Raw genomic sequence first — 18847 nt, 5'->3', positions numbered from 1 at the left:
ATAAAATTTAAAAGTATCAAGGTCACAGGATATATAGAAATCCTTCGGAGGCATCCCAAGCCGCAACATCTCCAAATAGGTAATTCTTGATAGTTCCACAATGCACTAGCCTTGAGATGACTCTGAGATCTAGGAGAAACGTGGTGGCTAATGTGATAAGTGTTCTTTCTTCCTTTCCAATGTACTCAGTATTTAAAAAATCCGAAGGAGTTTATGCTTTCTTTTCCAAGTTGTCCTATCCATTCCTTTGTATGGATATTTAGTGACATTTCCACGATGATGCCACGACGACGCAATGCTAAATAAAATGATGCAACGCCTGCATGAGGGCATCTACCAGTTCTACACCAACGACAGCATATATAACATATGGGCTTACTCTCCTGTGATAGAATTAAAGAGATGATTGCTTCTGAGCTGCTCTATGTGGATGATTGCAAATCCTTGCAAGCACCGAGCAGGATCTTCAACTCGCTGACCATGAGTTTGCTCAGACTGCTGTCTTGTTTACTCTATCAGACTAAAAAAAAACAGAGGTCATGCTTCAGAAGTCCCAACGAAACTAACCCAGCTTTACAAATCCATGTTAATGACCTTTTCCTTAATGTTGTTGACAACTTAACATACCCTGGCAGCACAGTGTCCAAAGACGCATCACATTCTATAGAAATAGACAACTTTTTTTTTTATTTTTGTCTAAGGTCAACAGCGTTTTTTGTTGCCTTTAATAGAGAGTACGGCGGAATAGGTCTCTTCACCTAAACAACAAAATTCAATGTTTATAAAGCACTACATTGTGTATGGTAGTCAGACCTGGATGCTCTACAAAAGGCATTTAAGGCTCTTTGAACGATTACATCAATGTCTCTTGGTTCAATGATGGGCCTACAGGCTAGTAGGACGACATTACAAATAACCAGGGTTGGCCAAAGGTTGGTGTGGACAGTATTGAAGCATTCTTAGAGTTGTGTCGGACACTTATCACACACGGAAGAGGACCGCATGCCAGAGGCGATAATTTTTGGTGAGTTTAAAGACAAATTAAAATTGACAAGTTGAAATTGACAACCAGTGATGTATTAAATGACAACTAGTACAGTTCATTACGAATGCTTTCGATATAAATTAATGCGTAATGATTTTAACGCATTCTTTTGAATTAACCTGTAAGTAAAATAAACAAGTAACGTTCCCCTTTCAGACCTTGTGGTCTATAGGGCAGATGATATAAAGGTCATCAGACCTTGTGGTCTATAGGGCAGATGATGTAAAGGTCATCAGACCTTGTGGTCTATAGGGTAGATGATGTAAAGGTCATCAGACCTTGTAGTCTATAGGGCAGATGATGTAAAGGTCATCTGTTGTGTGAAAAAAAAACTTTCTCTATCATGCAGTTTATCAGCTAAATTTAGATTTAGATTGTTGATCTAACAGAAGAGATTTAGATTCTAAAATATTGTAAAGTAATTCCAATCTGAATCTAGATGAATTAGATCTAGATCTCTATACGTTTCTACCATTTGTCTTCTCCAACTGACCTTTTGATAATCCACAAAAGAAAGACGATGTAATTATGAAATAAAACCCAATTAGAATGGTTATGTTAAAACTGCACACACTTTTAGTCATTGTTTGATATACGATTCATTCGTAGATCAAGCTCTAGAGTCAAAGCTCTATATTTAATGGGCAATGTTGGACTAATACGTTTCGTTTCTTTGATTAAAAAGTAGAATCATAAATTGGCCCGGAAGTGCCTTTTTTCCTTATATATATTTGCATTTTTCAGTTCTCTTTTAAAATTTAACTGACATTATTATGCTATAGTTTTAAGTGTGCCTGATAGAGAAAAAAATTCTGCACAAAAGTACGGGTAGTTGGGATAAAACCCGATAGAGGCTATAAAAATAAAAGACCTGAAACTAGCTAATTAGAATGTATTTAGTATTAGTATTTACACATTTACAGTACCTTATTTGATGAGTCTTTTACCCAAGATTTGTGTATTTTTGTTAGGACTAGCTTACTTCAATTACCCGGCATTTTCCGATACACAATTTCACCAACAAAAATAATTGTAAAAATAAAAAAAAATGTGATTTTAAAACTTTTAATGATTTTTTAGAAGGTGTTTTTAAAAAGATGCTACTGTAGGCCTAATCAATTGTCAATATTCGTTCCTTATGAATCTCACTGTCTATTTTGTGTCTGTTTTAATTTCTTAATGTTTTCTTGAGTTAAGCGGTCGTGTTTTCTCCTGATGTTTATACCTGATTTTTCTTATCAGTCGTTGTGAGACATTGGTCCAAAATAAGGCATAGCTTATAAATATTTAAAAATCGCATGTAAATATATGAATGAACTTGTTTTAGATGAAATCCATTAATTATAGTTGCTTTGAAAAATTCATCTCACACATGCCATAGGCCTTGTCATAATAGTCATAGATCTATCAAATCTAGTTATAATCTGTAAACTCTATAATCATAAATATTCACGTTGAATTCCAATTGAAAATATATAGTAGAAACAGAATTTAAGATAATCAGAATTTACTGGTACTCTAGGCAGTCTTGATCTAGAGTCTTTGACAGTCTTGATTTTAGACTAGATTTAAGTCTAGTACACTATATAAACCTATATATACGCTGCCTTCGTGGACCTCACCAAGGCTTTCGACACGGTCAATGGTTAATTGAGGATTTTGGCCAGGCTCGGATCCCCAACTATGCTCTTATCCATTCTCAAGCAGTATCATGTGGGACAAAAGTCAAGATTAGACACAATGGTGACATGTCGATCATTTCCCAATAGAAAATGGCTTGAAGCAGGACTGTGTACTTGCTCCTACTCTATTTGCTATCTTCTTTGGCGTAATGCTGGGTCAAGTGGGCAGCGATTGCATGAAGGCATCTACATCACGTTACGTTCGGACGACAATCTTCAAAAGAAATGGTCATAACAGAGTTTCTCTATGCCGAGGATTGCGCCCTCCTAGCCTACATTGAACATGATCTTCAGATGGCGGTCAACGAATTCTCACACGATCCCGCTTCTTTCTGTTTATCTATAAACCTTGGGAAAGCAGAAGTAATGTTCCAGAAGTGACCCAATAAAACCTACTCAGCCCTAAAGATCACTGTAAATGGACGTCCCTTAACGTGGTAGACCAGTTCACATATCTAGGAAGCTTAGTATCTAATAACACCTCTCTTTTAAGGAAGTTGATAACGGTCTGGCCATGCCCAATAGTGCTTTTAGACGCCTCCAGGAGTGAGTTGGCGGAATATATCGCTCTGGCTACCTACAAAAAAAAAGTGTTTACCAGGCAGTGGTTCTCTCAGCCCTTCTATATGTATCTGAGACATGGGTATTAAACAGAAAACAACTAACACTACTTGAACGCTTTCACCAAAGATGCTTGAGCTCCATCATAAACATACGGTGGCCAGACAGCACTACAAACAGCGATGTCCTTGCGAATGCCGGTATGGACTAGTATAGAGGGACTTCTTATAGTCCGACAGTTATGCTGGGCAGGGCACGTACCCCGTATGGGGGACGAACGTATGCCAAAAGCAGTCTTTTTTGGTTAGCGAGACAGACAGCTGGAGGTCACTCACAAAGGCCGCAAAATGCACATTTGAGACCAAAAGGAAATCCGCTGCCGAGGACAGACGCAGACGGCGAAAAGAAAATCTTAATCGACCATAGGCGGACAATGGTTATGCTTGTCCTGGTTGCACCGAGTGAGTTCTTTTAGCATTTCATTTAAAGAATTAATTCCATATGTCAACAAAGGAAAAAAATCCATTACGTCACAATGGGCTAGTACCTAAAAAATTTCTTTATTAACACGAGAGATTTAACGAGGGTTCATAGACATTGGTGCACTGACTTCTAATATAATTCATTAAAAGAGAATCAAATCGCATTTTTTGTGCGTTTTGTCTGTCAGTCTGTCTTTCCCTTCATTTTATAATTAAAAAAACAACTAAAAGTTATTGAAAGTTTGATTAACCTTTAATGTTCCTTACGAAACCTCCCACTAGCTTTAAGTATCTATATTATATAGTTCCAGATGTTTTTGAGAAAAACGAATCAATGCCAACGAATGTTTGTTTGCTCTTCTAACTTATATTACATTTAATTTTCATTCTTAAACGTTGCAAAAACACGTGATCAATAATATATTGTTCCAATTTTTTATGTAAATAACATATAATAGATAAAATGATAATATGACGTGATCTTAATAATAGGCCTACAGACAACAATTTGATCCTTGCTTCGGCATTATCTAAGGTTTAAGCTACAAAAAGGTATAATTGATGTTCCCGCTGTTAATAAAATATAGTTTGCCGTAAATAAATATATATCTAAAACAATTAATATTTGCCTACAACACCTTAGATTGAAACTATTAACTAACAGCTATTATCAGTATTAAGCCCTTTAAATATTAAATTTGTGATATGCCTATCTGTTTATAAATACTGTAAAGCTTTAATTCATCATCATCCAGCCGAATATCAAAATGTACTAATATACGTACATAGTAGCTTCGACTTCAGACAATTTTTCGGCCTTTTTTCACCATTTTAAAGGGGAGCGTTAAATTGCGAGCCATGACAGACAGACCACACACATTTAATAACGTTTTCATGGGCTGCTAAAGATGAGCTTTGGAGCTTATGTCCCATATAATCATCATCTTTCCTTTGCGCTTCTCATAGGGCCTCAATACAAACACAAGCCACTCTCCACGATCTCTTGCTAGTTTTTTTTAATGGCTTCCCAGCTCTTTACTGTCCTCTCGGCTTCATCTAGTACGCTGCGTCACCAAAGTTCTTTTTGGTCTTCCTCTAGGTCTTGTGCCCTGGCGGTTCCACTCTAAGGCTTGTCTAGCTCTGTTGTATCTTTTCTAACGGTGCGATCAATCCATCTCCACTTCCTCTCTAAGATCTGCACTTCTATTTTGTCCTGTCCATTCATCTTCCACAGTTTGATGTTTTCTATTTTTCGTACCAGTGTATTTTTAGGATATTTCTCAGACATCTGTTGATGAAGGTCTGTACTTTTTAGTTGTTGCTTCAGTTGTTCTCCATATTTTAGAACCATACATTTTTAGATTATTTTAGTTTTGTTAGAGATGTGGGGAGATTTCCAGGTTGGTTTTAGGTGTGTAAAATCTGAAGTGCTAGATTTATTGGACTTTTAATATCTTCATATGTTCCACCTGATACACTGACTATACTCCCCAGGTATATAAAACTATCTATTTGGTCTATGGTCTTAGAATCTAGTTCTATGTCTCCAATATGTTTGTTGTATGTCCTATATAATGACGTGACAAAACATAATTAATTTAATATATTTTTATTGTTATAATATATCGTAAGAAGGCGGATCAATTCGACGAATACAATGTAGCCATAACAACTCTACGAGCGTAAGGGACAGCTTTTCCTTGAGATCTTTCAACAAGACCTTGGCCTTTTAAAAATTGTTGACAAAATTTTGGAGAGCTGATCTGTGTTAAAATAATTTGCAAACAATTGTCCCAGAAAAAGTATCTGAGATTCTGAAAACAAAGGAAAATAATGAAAGAGCTATCATATTTAAATAGGCAAAAATTAATTTTAAAAATTTAAATAAATATTACGCCCTCATAGAATCAAATGGGGTAACGTTGGCTGAGTGGTTAAGCGCTTGGCTTCCAAACATGTGGTCCAGTGTTTGAATCTCGGTGAAAACTGTAACTTCGAATTTCGGGATTTCTAGGGCACCCCTGAGTCCACCCAATTCTAATTGTAATGGGTACCTGACTTTAGATGGAAAAAGTAAAGATGTTTGGTCATTCTGATTGCCCCATGACACCCTGCTCGTTAACCGTTGGCCATAAAAACACAAGACACATCTGCTCCATAGATCACAAGGTATGAAAGGGAAACTTTACTTTACTTTTATAGAATAAGGTAGCGTAATAGTACTTTTAAATAACTATTAATAACAATACCTTTTTTTTGCTTTTTACAAAACCTCTATTCAATTCTTAAGTTCAATGTAATTTCAAAAACTTAAAATCTGAGTGGGTGGACACGGATCTCAAGAACGACATTAACGCTATTTCTAGAAATTTAACAGTTACCAAAAGAATTAATAGCTTGTTGGCCACACATGAAAAACTCTACTTGACCGTTATAATTTTTCAAAGTAAAAAATAAATAAATTTAAATTTGGCTAGAGAACGAAAAACTATCTAAGTTGAAAGACTGTATGACATCAGAGCACAAAGCACTATCTAAGTTGAAAGACTGTATGACATCAGAGCACAAAGCACTATCTAAGTTGAAAGACTGTATGACATCAGAGCACAAAGCACTATCTAAGTTGAAAGACTGTATGACATCAGAGCACAAAGCACTATCTAAGTTGAAAGACTGTATGACATCAGAGCACAAAGCACTATCTAAGTTGAAAGACTGTATGACATCAGAGCACAAAGCACTATCTAAGTTGAAAGACTGTATGACATCAGAGCACAAAGCACTATCTAAGTTGAAAGACTGTATGACATCAGAGCACAAAGCACTATCTAAGTTGAAAGACTGTATGACATCAGAGCACAAAGCACTATCTAAGTTGAAAGACTGTATGACATCAGAGCACAAAGCACTATCTAAGTTGAAAGACTGTATGACATCAGAGCACAAAGCACTATCTAAGTTGAAAGACTGTATGACATCAGAGCACAAAGCACTATCTAAGTTGAAAGACTGTATGACATCAGAGCACAAAGCACTATCTAAGTTGAAAGACTGTATGACATCAGAGCACAAAGCACTATCTAAGTTGAAAGACTGTATGACATCAGAGCACAAAGCACTATCTAAGTTGAAAGACTGTATGACATCAGAGCACAAAGCACTATCTAAGTTGAAAGACTGTATGACATCAGAGCACAAAGCACTATCTAAGTTGAAAGACTGTATGACATCAGAGCACAAAGCACTATCTAAGTTGAAAGACTGTATGACATCAGAGCACAAAGCACTATCTAAGTTGAAAGACTGTATGACATCAGAGCACAAAGCACTATCTAAGTTGAAAGACTGTATGACATCAGAGCACAAAGCACTATCTAAGTTGAAAGACTGTATGACATCAGAGCACAAAGCACTATCTAAGTTGAAAGACTGTATGACATCAGAGCACAAAGCACTATCTAAGTTGAAAGACTGTATGACATCAGAGCACAAAGCACTATCTAAGTTGAAAGACTGTATGACATCAGAGCACAAAGCACTATCTAAGTTGAAAGACTGTATGACATCAGAGCACAAAGCACTATCTAAGTTGAAAGACTGTATGACATCAGATCACAAAGCACTATCTAAGTTGAAAGACTGTATGACATCAGAGCACAAAGCACTATCTAAGTTGAAAGACTGTATGACATCAGAGCACAAAGCACTATCTAAGATGAAAGACTGTATGACATCAGAGCACAAAGCACTATCTAAGTTGAAAGACTGTATGACATCAGAGCACAAAGCACTATCTAAGTTGAAAGACTGTATGACATCAGAGCACAAAGCACTATCTAAGTTGAAAGACTGTATGACATCAGAGCACAAAGCACTATCTAAGTTGAAAGACTGTATGACATCAGAGCACAAAGCACTATCTAAGTTGAAAGACTGTATGACATCAGAGCACAAAGCACTATCTAAGTTGAAAGACTGTATGACATCAGAGCACAAAGCACTATCTAAGTTGAAAGACTGTATGACATCAGAGCACAAAGCACTATCTAAGTTGAAAGACTGTATGACATCAGAGCACAAAGCACTATCTAAGTTGAAAGACTGTATGACATCAGAGCACAAAGCACTATCTAAGTTGAAAGACTGTATGACATCAGAGCACAAAGCACTATCTAAGTTGAAAGACTGTATGACATCAGAGCACAAAGCACTATCTAAGTTGAAAGACTGTATGACATCAGAGCACAAAGCACTATCTAAGTTGAAAGACTGTATGACATCAGAGCACAAAGCACTATCTAAGTTGAAAGACTGTATGACATCAGAGCACAAAGCACTATCTAAGATGAAAGACTGTATGACATCAGAGCACAAAGCACTATCTAAGTTGAAAGACTGTATGACATCAGAGCACAAAGCACTATCTAAGTTGAAAGACTGTATGACATCAGAGCACTTGCTACAAACAAGTCGAAAATCAATCAATGTTAACTTTGAAAGAAACTAGAGCCACCGAGCAGAGCACAGCAAGAAACTAGAGCCACCGAGCAGAGCACAGCAAGAAACTAGAGCCACCGAGCAGAGCACAGCAAGAAACTAGAGCCACCGAGCAGAGCACAGCAAGAAACTAGAGCCACCGAGCAGAGCACAGCAAGAAACTAGAGCCACCGAGCAGAGCACAGCAAGAAACTAGAGCCACCGAGCAGAGCACAGCAAGAAACTAGTGCCACCGAGCAGAGCAAGAAACTAGAGCCACCGAGCAGAGCAAGAAACTAGAGCCACCGAGCAGAGCAAGAAACTAGAGCCACCGAGCAGAGCAAGAAACTAGAGCCACCGAGCAGAGCAAGAAACTAGAGCCACCGAGCAGAGCACAGCAAGAAACTAGAGCCACCGAGCAGAGCACAGCAGGAAACTAGAGCCACCGAGCAGAGCAAGAAACTAGAGCCACCGAGCACAGCAAGAAACTAGAGCCACCGAGCAGAGCAAGAAACTAGAGCCACCGAGCACAGCAAGAAACTAGAGCCACCGAGCAGAGCACAGCAAGAAACTAGAGCCACCGAGCAGAGCACAGCAAGAAACTAGAGCCACCGAGCAGAGCACAGCAAGAAACTAGAGCCACCGAGCAGAGCACAGCAAGAAACTAAAGCCACCGAGCAGAGCACAGCAAGAAACTAGAGCCACCGAGCAGAGCACAGCAAGAAACTAGAGCCACCGAGCAGAGCACAGCAAGAAACTAGAGCCACCGAGCAGAGCACAGCAAGAAACTAGAGCCACCGAGCAGAGCACAGCAAGAAACTAGAGCCACCGAGCAGAGCACAGCAAGGATCTGTGCCAATGAATACTGGGCATAGTTCAGTGAGAATATTCTGCAGAAAAAAGAAGGTAACAACAGAGGGATGTATAAAGAAAAAGTCTCTAGGTCCCTCCCAAAACAAGACAGAACCTCTTAAATCAACAACTTGGGAAATAATCACAGTCAAAAGCGAACAAATGCACATATGTTGCAATCATGACTCTGAAATCCATACAATAACAAGCCCAGTCTCTGCCTCAGCCCTATCAATCAATTACCCACACTGAATGTGCTAGATGAAACACCCACCCTAGTAAAACTCAACAAAGGCATAGAAACTAAGGCTGTCGGCAAAGCCCCTGGATGCGATGGTATTCCCAGAACTGATAAAACAGTAAAAAATTACATTAAGCCAACTTCTACACAAACTGCTCTGCAAGAAGATGCTTTGCCACAGGACCTGCGGGATACTTAGATTACGGGGGAATTTCTCTCTCAAGTGTTTTAAGCAAAGTCTTTGACTGAGTGATACTTCCTAGGTCACAAAAGCTCGCTTATTAGGTCTATCCTGAATCACAGTGTGTCTTTTACTCAGGAGATCCACGATTGACATGATATTCTCCATTCGTTATCTTCAGGAAAAGTGTATTGAACAAAGGATGCCTTTTACATTGCCTTCGATCTAGTCAGCAGTGAAGACCTTTTTAAATGTTACAGATAATAGGCTGTTCACCCAAGCTGCTAAATGTAATTGTCTCCTTCACCAAAATATGATGGATACTATGCAGTTCAATGGTGCCTGCTCTGAAAGTTTCAACATGTTTGAATGTCCACGACAAAAGAAGTTAATCAATGCTAAATCTGCTTATCTCTAACACTCTGCTCATTTAATTATTAAGAGACCATAATGTAGAAAGCTAGAGAATACAAGTATAGTGTATGTACTATAGTATGCACACGTGTATTCTAGGTACATACTAGAAAAAAATACTAGAAAAAAATACATAAACAAATAAAATAACAAGGTTACGAAAGACAGTTTGTGTGGAAACACAAACTCAAAATCGGCCCCCGAAGTGGTCCACCCAGGCAGTCTTCAATATTTTCAGAAAGAACATCCGAATGAAATTATATCAAAGACAAATGAGAGAGAAAGAATGGAGACAGAATGTTAACAGATCTTGTGTAGTGCCCCAACGGTCCCGCAGATCTAAGGATATGTGAAAGTGAATGTAAAGTTAGATGTGAACCTGGCCTAACTAGTTCCCCTTTCAGACCTTGTGGTCTATAGGGCAGATGATGTAAAGTTCATCTGTTTTTGTGGCCTACGGTTAACTAGGGTGTCATGTAGCCAGCACAACGACCAACCACCTTTACTTTTCCCCAACTAGTGTCAGGTATCCATTAGAGGAGTGGACTCAGAGGCGCCCAAAGTTGAAAATCCCAGTCTTCACCAGGATTCGAACGGCGACCCCTGGTTCGGAAGCCAAGCGCTTTACCGCTCAGCCACCGCGCCTCCCCTGGTCTAACTGATGTCTTATAATTGATTTAATTGTTTTGAAAAGGCATAATCTCTTATTCGAATCCTCAACATAAAAAAATTAAAATAATATCTGCAATATAAATTTTTTTTTAGGAAAATGAAGTTTACAAGATTACTATTCGTTTTAAATTAGGTCTTATTTATAATGCATACCAATTAGCTTTTTCTCTTTAAAAAACTGCTTGCATAACTGATTTTAAAAATTAGATTTTTCACTTTCAGAAAAAAAAAGTAGCCGTTGCATCAGAACTTTGAATGATCTAAAATATTGTGATGTCGGATTTTCAATATCTTTTCTAGTTTACGAGATCTAAACGCGACGGACGGACAAAAGGTCAGACGGACAGACATTTCGCACAAAACTAATGGCGTCTTTTCCCCTTTCGGGGGCCGCTAAAAAATACTTTTTATAAAAAGAAATCTCCTCCTTTATACAGCTTATGCAGCCATTACTTTGTTATAAATAACTTTTATTTTGTACCCCACCCCAATCCTCCCAGATTTATTGATATGTATTTTTCATTTTTAGTATTGTATAGGCTAGATTTATTTTATATATTTTGTTTTTACTATTTTTATAGGTTAGAAATATTTTTATATATTCTTTTATTTTTTAAAGGCTAGTGTCATATTTTATATTTGTACTTCCGCCGATTGTTATATAGGCTAGGGCAGGGTAGTATAAAAAGTTAATTCCATGCTGCTTCCTGGACATCTGACCAGTGGCCAGCATCTCTTCGTCATTGTGACGAGTAATCTTTGTGATCGTTAGAAGAGTGAATTGTTTTCAATATTTCTATACCTGGAACTGCCTGTAAGTTATAGAAATTTTTTCTTTTTTCATTTAACTATATGTAAATACACTTTCTAATATAATTTTAATTATTTACTTTTCTACTGCGAATAAATGTCAAAATAATTGGCAGTTTGCTTCTCAACGTTGATATTTAATAATGGCTGCGCCCAGCTCAAAACTAACATGATGAGTGTTTTTGTTCTAGATCTAGTAGTGAATAACCTATGATTTTATCTTTTGTTGCAGTTCATTATTACTGCTGCTGCAGTATTTATTACTGCTGCCTTAGTCTGTTCTTATTGTGTAGTAAAGCGTGTTTTATTATAGTGTTTCAGTGTAGAATATTTATATTGTAGATCTAGACTAGTTTACGTTTATTGTTGGGATGTTAGTGTAGATCTAGATCTGGGCTTAGTGTAGTAGGTTGGTGTAATTTAGTTAGATAGTTGGTTTGTATAGTTAGTGTTTGTAGTAGAGTAACGAAATATTAGGGTTTGGTTAGTTGTTGGGTTCAGTAGTTAGTGTAATATAGATATACTATTATATTTTATTATCAATTTATTTTTACTCTCGTCCCATGGAAATAAAGTATCTTTTTGTATTTATTTTCAATTAAATTTTGTTCCTTGCTTTCTTTTAGCTAGTTTAATTGTGCTGTCTAGTTGCTTAGGCGACTCTAGTCCCTTGGTCTCAGAATAAGGTGCACAGATGAAACCCACCCAGTAGCGCTACCATCTGCCTACTCTGTGTGAGAAAAAAAATCTGGTTAGCACGAGGCCCAAACCTGACCTGGAGCTGAGCCAGTTTGACCTCTTTAGTCTTGTCTTAAATTCTAATTATAGGCCTATAGATCCAGAAAATGTTACTGCATTCTATTCATTTATTACACTCTTGAATAACTGGTGTCATACATGGGAAGATACTCGAAGACGAAGTCTGTTCAACATAAAGATTATCTAGACCTCTAACCAAATTTAGATTAATTTTTTAATACTTTAATAAATTATAACGCTCAAACTAGAGTTTTCCCACTGTCCTTCAAACTAGAGTTTTCCCACTGTCCTTCAAACTAGAGTTTTCCCAGTGTCCTTCAAACTAGAGTTTTCCCACTGTCCTTCAAACTAGAGTTTTCCCACTGTCCTTCAAACTAGAGTTTTCCCAGTGTGGCCAACGAGTTAGTCATTTTTTTCCCAACGAACAAATCAACTGTCAAATTTCTAGGATTATCCCACAGGCTTTTTCGAGATCCATGTCCAGATACCACCCAGGTTTTTTTCGTAATAAAAAAAGCATTACTGATTGCATACTCTTAAAATATGTATAAATCTAATAATAATCACGCTTAATCTCAATCACCTTATAAGATCTCAATCTATTTTATGTTATCACACTTATTACAAAAATAAACATAAAATTAAAAATGCAATTTTACTCTGCGTAAAACGTGTTCCAACCATCTTTTTAAAGGAAGAATATGCTCATTGAAAGAGTGCCAAAGTACCAAGAAGTCCTCTACCACATGATGAATGGAATCTGGACGAGGCAAACGGTCATAATCTTTCCATCTTTGAAAATCTGACTCTTAAAAAAATCATTTTAATATATAAACCAGTCTATCTATCTATCTATCTATCTATCTATCTATCTATCTATCTATCTATCTATCTATCTATCTATCTATCTATCTATCTATCTATCTATCCCCTCAGGTCAACGGCTGTCAATGGACAAGGGACAGTACTACTATTACACGCAAATATGACCCGTGTTATGGTTATGTGATCTTTGTTATCAAGTTCTTGATGTGTTGAGCAGTTGTTTACAGAACGCCTGATTGGGAGAGAGAGAATCGTAACAATATATATATATAGATGTTGTATATATATACATGTATCCATCCATCAAGTTATCTATCTATCCATGGACGTAGATAGTGAAGGGTGGAATTTTATGACTGATTTTTTCTTTGATTTTGTTTATTTTAGGTAAGATACAATGTTAAACCATCATATGCTCCAGTGCAGGCAAATGGGCTTTGAGTTTAAAATCTCCCCCTTCTATAAAACAAAAAATAATACGAACGACATTTGCCTAATTCCATGAGCGTAGCCAATGTGGATTTTGAGTTAAAAAAACAGCCTCTAGAGGGCTTTAAGTTAAAAACCGCTTCAGAGGATTTTTTAGTTTAAAACCCCCTTCTGCTGGGTTTGAAGTTACTATCTAACTCTTCAATGTAGAATTAAAACAAACTACACACACGAAATTCTATGAGCGTAGCCACGAGTTTTACCCCCCTCCCGAGGGCTTTAAGTCAAAACCCCTTAAAAATGGTTTTGAGTTTAAATCCCCACTACAGATAGCTTTAAGGTTAAAAAAAAACTCTTCAATATTAGCAAACTACAGTAAACATTCTATGAGCGTAGCTAAAAGGTTTTTGAGTTTGTTTAAAAAAACATCTCAAGAAATTGTTAATTCAAAACCTCCCATCAAATAGTTTTGACATAAAACTTCCCTTTTTGATATAAAATCTAAAGTAAACTACAGTCACTAAATTCCATGATTGCAGCCAAGAGAGGTTACACATTTCTACCAGTCACTTGGCTCCATTCATAAAGTGCACTGAATAGCGGATTAGATTTATGAACTAAATTTTTTTTTCAAGCAGGATAATACACTGTAGATACCTCAGATTATGCTTTTTTTTTAATTTGTTTTAAATATTGGAAATAATAGTTGGTGGCGGAGATACGCCCCTAATCCAGCTCGGGAGAGCTCGCAGTGCTCCCCCAGATCTACTACCTGGCAAGGGGCGGGGTGTCTACAGTGTTTCCAATAACTCCAGTAAGAATCTCTTCTATGGTGCAATAAATATCTTCAAAAAGAATGAAAGGTCAGAATGAACTAAAGATTAATTACGCAAACACACACATAACATATATATATAATTAAACACCAAAAACGATCATAAGAAAACGGCTGTCCAAAACGTCATGCTTCACAGACTAATAGCCCACTACTACATGTCCGTTAAATATATAGACATAATTGAAATAAATAAAGTAACTTTGATAATCACCTGCTGGCAAATTTTTAAAGTAATATAAAATTGGATGTAAAAAATACGAAAGGTGAGCATTTGATGCAATGGCTTCAAACTTGTTGTCATTTGTGTTTAACCATCCGTAGTCTAAAAAAACAACTATTATCTGAAACAAAAAAAATATATTAATTTTCGGGCATGTCGTCTAAATTTATATTCTCACAAACTGATTCAAAAGGTAACCAAAAGAATTGACTTCAAAAGACCAAAGGAAAAACCTTATTTAAAACTGCTAAATGTCAAAGCTGATTTGATTACAATAATAGCTACATTAAAACGTTTATATTTAAGCACCATTTTTAGTGGCCCTCTGTAACGACCCGCGTGTATTGCTTGTATGTGTAGCTTTATTAGATGTCTAGGGGGTGATGGGATTGTTTCATTTTGCAACACACTAGGTCATCAAAGATATATCGGAAACAGGCAATAGAGAAAGATAAAAAAATAATGATTTACTAGAGATTTATTTACATAAAATATTGTAACGAATCTCACTATCCAGGCTCTCTGCAAACTGCACCAAACGACACCACCAACTGAAAGAACTTGACAATTCAGGGCTCCAAATAACGTAATAGTTTAATGTCAATAAAATAACAGCCAATACTGTACAATTGGCAGCACGTAACACAAGACTGTACAAATATCTCTCCGCTAATAGCTGTACCGCCGTATCAACTCTTGCACTGGTCTCTCCATCTCGTCCCGGACTTGTACTGAGCCGTCGTACTGAACCGTAGATCGGGACTGTATGGGGCTCTAACATCTGCCAAAGGATTTTTAGTGAGCTTAAAGGTGTTCAGCGTAACAGATGCTCGAAGGGAAACGCTTTTTACAATACTGTTACGAATCTCCCTATCCAGGCTCGCTGCAAATGGCACCAAACGACACCACCAACTTAAAGAACTTGACAACTCTGGGCTTCAAAATAACGTAATAGTTTAATGTCAATAAATAACAGCCAACACTGTACAATTGGCAGCACGTAACACAAGACTGTACAAATATCTCTCCGCCGTATCAACTCTTGCACTGGTCTCTCTCTGTCTCGTCTCGGACTTGTACTGAGCCGTTGTAACGAACTGTAGATCGGGAAGTTGTGACTGGCTCGTCTCTGATACCTTCGCTCTTTATATAGGGTCCCTGCTGGCCTTCTAGAACCGGACAGAACGTCGCTCGACCATTCTGGGTGGTCAGATGACTACAATTCTCATGACGCTCCTGAGCTGTGTTCACGACGCCGATCCTTCCCGAACCGTCATGTTGAAACTCGTCTCGGCTGACCGTCGTAACTCGTCACGCTCGAATGCTCGTCTAGCGCTGGCCTGGGGCGATTGGCGTTGGCTGACTACACACACACACACCACCTCCATCTGTGCCACCACCAGGTTTATAACAATACTAACGCAATGCTTTTAAGTTTCTTAGTGAAAAATGCGCCATTTTAATTTGTTACAAAGTGAATGTTTTACCCATAGACTTATATATACTACTAGACTGGAAACCGGAAATAAATTCTTATCCGCAATCTAAAAATTAAATTATATGTTACATAGGTTAGGGTTGAAAAAAATAGCCTTTACTTCTTTTAACTACTTTACAAAACAACGCTTTGATCCAACTTTCTAAAAAATTTTCACATTTTTTGTAGTGTTAAAAAGTCACCATGTCCAGTCTAGATATAGTATATATGAGTCTATGGTTTTACCCTATAGCGTAGAGATTTTGCATCACTTGATGTTTCGTACTAAAGTCACTAAAGTCATAATTAATATACTAATTGCAATATTAAATGTCTTAACGTTACCATTTGAGAAGTTACACTGCAAAGACTTTCTATTAAGCCAATAATAATAATAATAATAATCTTTATTATCCGTATGGAAATTTGTCTTACAATTTGTGCATTACACCAAACAAAAAAATTATAACTATAAGAAACCAAAGTGTACATTCACACCAGACTCACTCGTAATTTACATGTGACAAAGTTTATACCAGATAGTTCTTATTCTTAGGTCACTAGTTTAACGCAAACGTTTCAATGTGAGCTTTGACTGACTTCTCTGTTCTGGGGGACTTTCTAATCGAATCGCTATGTACAATGTCACTTACTACCAAAAGAACACAAAAGCAACACTTCGGATTGATAGTCTTTACCCAATCGCTCATTTTCGTCACTTAAAAAAAAAAAATTTCTAAAATGAATTCGGGTAAATATATGTCCTAAAAAAATTATTCCTCCGAGCGAGGCTCGGTATCTTGATACTTATGCACACCATTGCCCGGTACCAAAAGGCCTACTATTCATGATCATACATAACATTGGCCCAGGTCTAGTAATTTTAAGATTAAACTTGTAAAGTTATATGAATTCTATTCTAGATCTAGATTCTATATCAAGAATCTAGATCATGTCTAGATTCGAGATCTAGTCTACATTCTAGTTCTAGGTTCTAGATCTAGAAACTTAACTTTATGAATATATAAACAAACAGAACTTGTAATTGAAAAAGTACTTGTTTGAAAAAAAAGTTATTTTGAAAGATTTAAAGAGAAAAATTAATTTAATTTTATTATTATTGTTTTAGTGCCCAATGATTTTTAAATTTTATTACTTTCAACGCTCAAAAATAAACTATTGCTTGAATATTCCTGTTACACTGGTGAATTTAATGGAGGCCACCTCTGAGTCTGTGTGATAACACAAGCTCTCTTTGTAAACTTGTTTTTTTTTTTATTGATTCATGTATTGTCTATGTCAATGAATATTTGCTCGAAGTTTCAGCTTGATCCTAGAATGGGTCTGGGAGAAATTGCGTGTAGGCCTACACATTTTTTACCAGACAGACAGACATAGTTAGATATTATAAACTTTGTAAAAAGTATCCGTTGGCCAGAAATTCGTAAGCTTCAAATTATCTAGAAACTGGAATTTTAAAAATTAATTTTAAGCCTTTGAATTTCAAACATACCAGACGAACAGACAAAGAACTCAAAACTATATAGGTTTTTCCACTTTCGACTTTCGAGTCCACAACTTCACCCGCTACTAAAATGAAAACTTCATTTTATCCAATAAGAACTTGTATGAGAGTGTTCACTGCTCGAATGTGTAAACTTCTTGTAAGTTTCTACTGTGGGCATCTAATAGTTTGCAAATTTAAGGTTCCTAAAATACTCTGCAGTCTAGGAGCAGTCTGATCGGGTTTACCAATGTTGGAGACTAACCAGGCCCAAACAAGCTATAGTAATTCAGGACGAATCATATTGTAGCTGGATCATAGTCTGCACAGTAAAGAACTAATTCGTTGTACGCTGACTCAGCTACGAGAAGAAAGAAGATACCATGTTTCAGATTCCTTATGACCTCTGACTTCAGTTTCCGTTTTGACAGGTTAGGGTACATAGGTGTGTACTACCGCAGGGTTCTTGTTCAGGGCTCTTGCTGAGAGGATAACATGGATTTGTAAATGATAGTTTCCTTTGTAAATTGGTCAGGTAGGATGACCAATATGGAAACATCTGTGACCTATTCTTGGTGAAATATCGGTTTTCACATAAAAAACATAAAAAAAAAAAACAACAACAACAACAACAACAACAACAATCCCACATACAATTATGCACCTTATAAATAAAAAAGTATATATAATTTTATCAATTTACTTCTGAAGCGTTGTGTCCTGTGCACTCAGGTAAATGATGTAACAATTTAATTGGAAATTCCTCTATATATATAGCTGAATCAGTATCCCTGTTGAAAAATGTAAATATTATAAGTGAAATGGAATTACTTGTATAATTTGTTTGATAAAAAGAAAAAATGAATTTAAAGGTTTATTCAAATTATCAAATGAATGTTAAAAGCAGTTTATTTTTTGAGAACCATATTTTTTTGCCCATCAATAGAAATGGTCAAAGAAAAACTAAATCAATACCTGTGTACAATAATAACATCAGCCAAAACACCATACATCTGATAGATACCAGAACCTTCATTTAGTCTTTTAAGAATGTGACCAAGTAAATTTTCAAACGTAATTGTTACGGAAGGCCATCTTTCATTTTCAAAACGCCATTCTAACAGACGATGTAACGACTGACCTGAAGAAGACACGTGCAAGCGAAAATAAAAAACAAAATGAAAAGTCACGAAATTCGTAAGACTTTGTTCATCATTACTTCATTATCTGTCTAATAACTTTCGTCCAAGAGGTGCTGTGACAGTTCCAGTAACTAAATCCCTCCATTGTTCCCGGTCAGCAGCTAATCTTTTCTTTGGATGAGCCTTTCTTCGTGCACATCCATTGTACCTTGAAGGGTGACTTTTGACAATGAGTCA

At 36.7% G+C, this 18847-nt stretch overlaps 2 protein-coding genes across 4 annotated transcripts in view; both read right to left on the bottom strand.

Annotated features, from left to right (window-relative positions):
• Nucleotides 1-1700, bottom strand: part of LOC106058491 (uncharacterized) — a 135006-nt gene extending 133306 nt beyond the window's left edge. For all 3 annotated transcript variants that reach the window (XM_056019712.1, XM_056019713.1, XM_056019714.1), the window contains exon 1: nucleotides 1539-1700. In XM_056019712.1, the coding sequence (XP_055875687.1) occupies nucleotides 1539-1629 (91 nt within the window). In that variant the 5' untranslated portion in view covers nucleotides 1630-1700. The remainder of the gene's footprint in view (nucleotides 1-1538) is intronic.
• Nucleotides 1701-5363: 3663 nt separating this feature from the next.
• Nucleotides 5364-18847, bottom strand: part of LOC106058492 (FAD-dependent oxidoreductase domain-containing protein 2-like) — a 68775-nt gene continuing 55291 nt past the window's right edge. The window contains exons 10-14 of the mRNA XM_056019711.1: nucleotides 18444-18609; nucleotides 18172-18259; nucleotides 14479-14608; nucleotides 12835-12983; nucleotides 5364-5584 (exon numbers count right to left, since the gene is read on the bottom strand). Of these exons, the coding sequence (XP_055875686.1) occupies nucleotides 5411-5584; nucleotides 12835-12983; nucleotides 14479-14608; nucleotides 18172-18259; nucleotides 18444-18609 (707 nt within the window). The 3' untranslated portion in view covers nucleotides 5364-5410. The remainder of the gene's footprint in view (nucleotides 5585-12834; nucleotides 12984-14478; nucleotides 14609-18171; nucleotides 18260-18443; nucleotides 18610-18847) is intronic.

This window comes from Biomphalaria glabrata, chromosome 2, assembly GCF_947242115.1.
Source record: "Biomphalaria glabrata chromosome 2, xgBioGlab47.1, whole genome shotgun sequence".
Classification (NCBI taxonomy): Eukaryota; Metazoa; Mollusca; class Gastropoda; family Planorbidae; genus Biomphalaria; species Biomphalaria glabrata.
The sequence above is the reverse complement of the archived record's forward strand: the minus strand, read 5'-3'. Positions and strand labels throughout refer to the sequence as shown.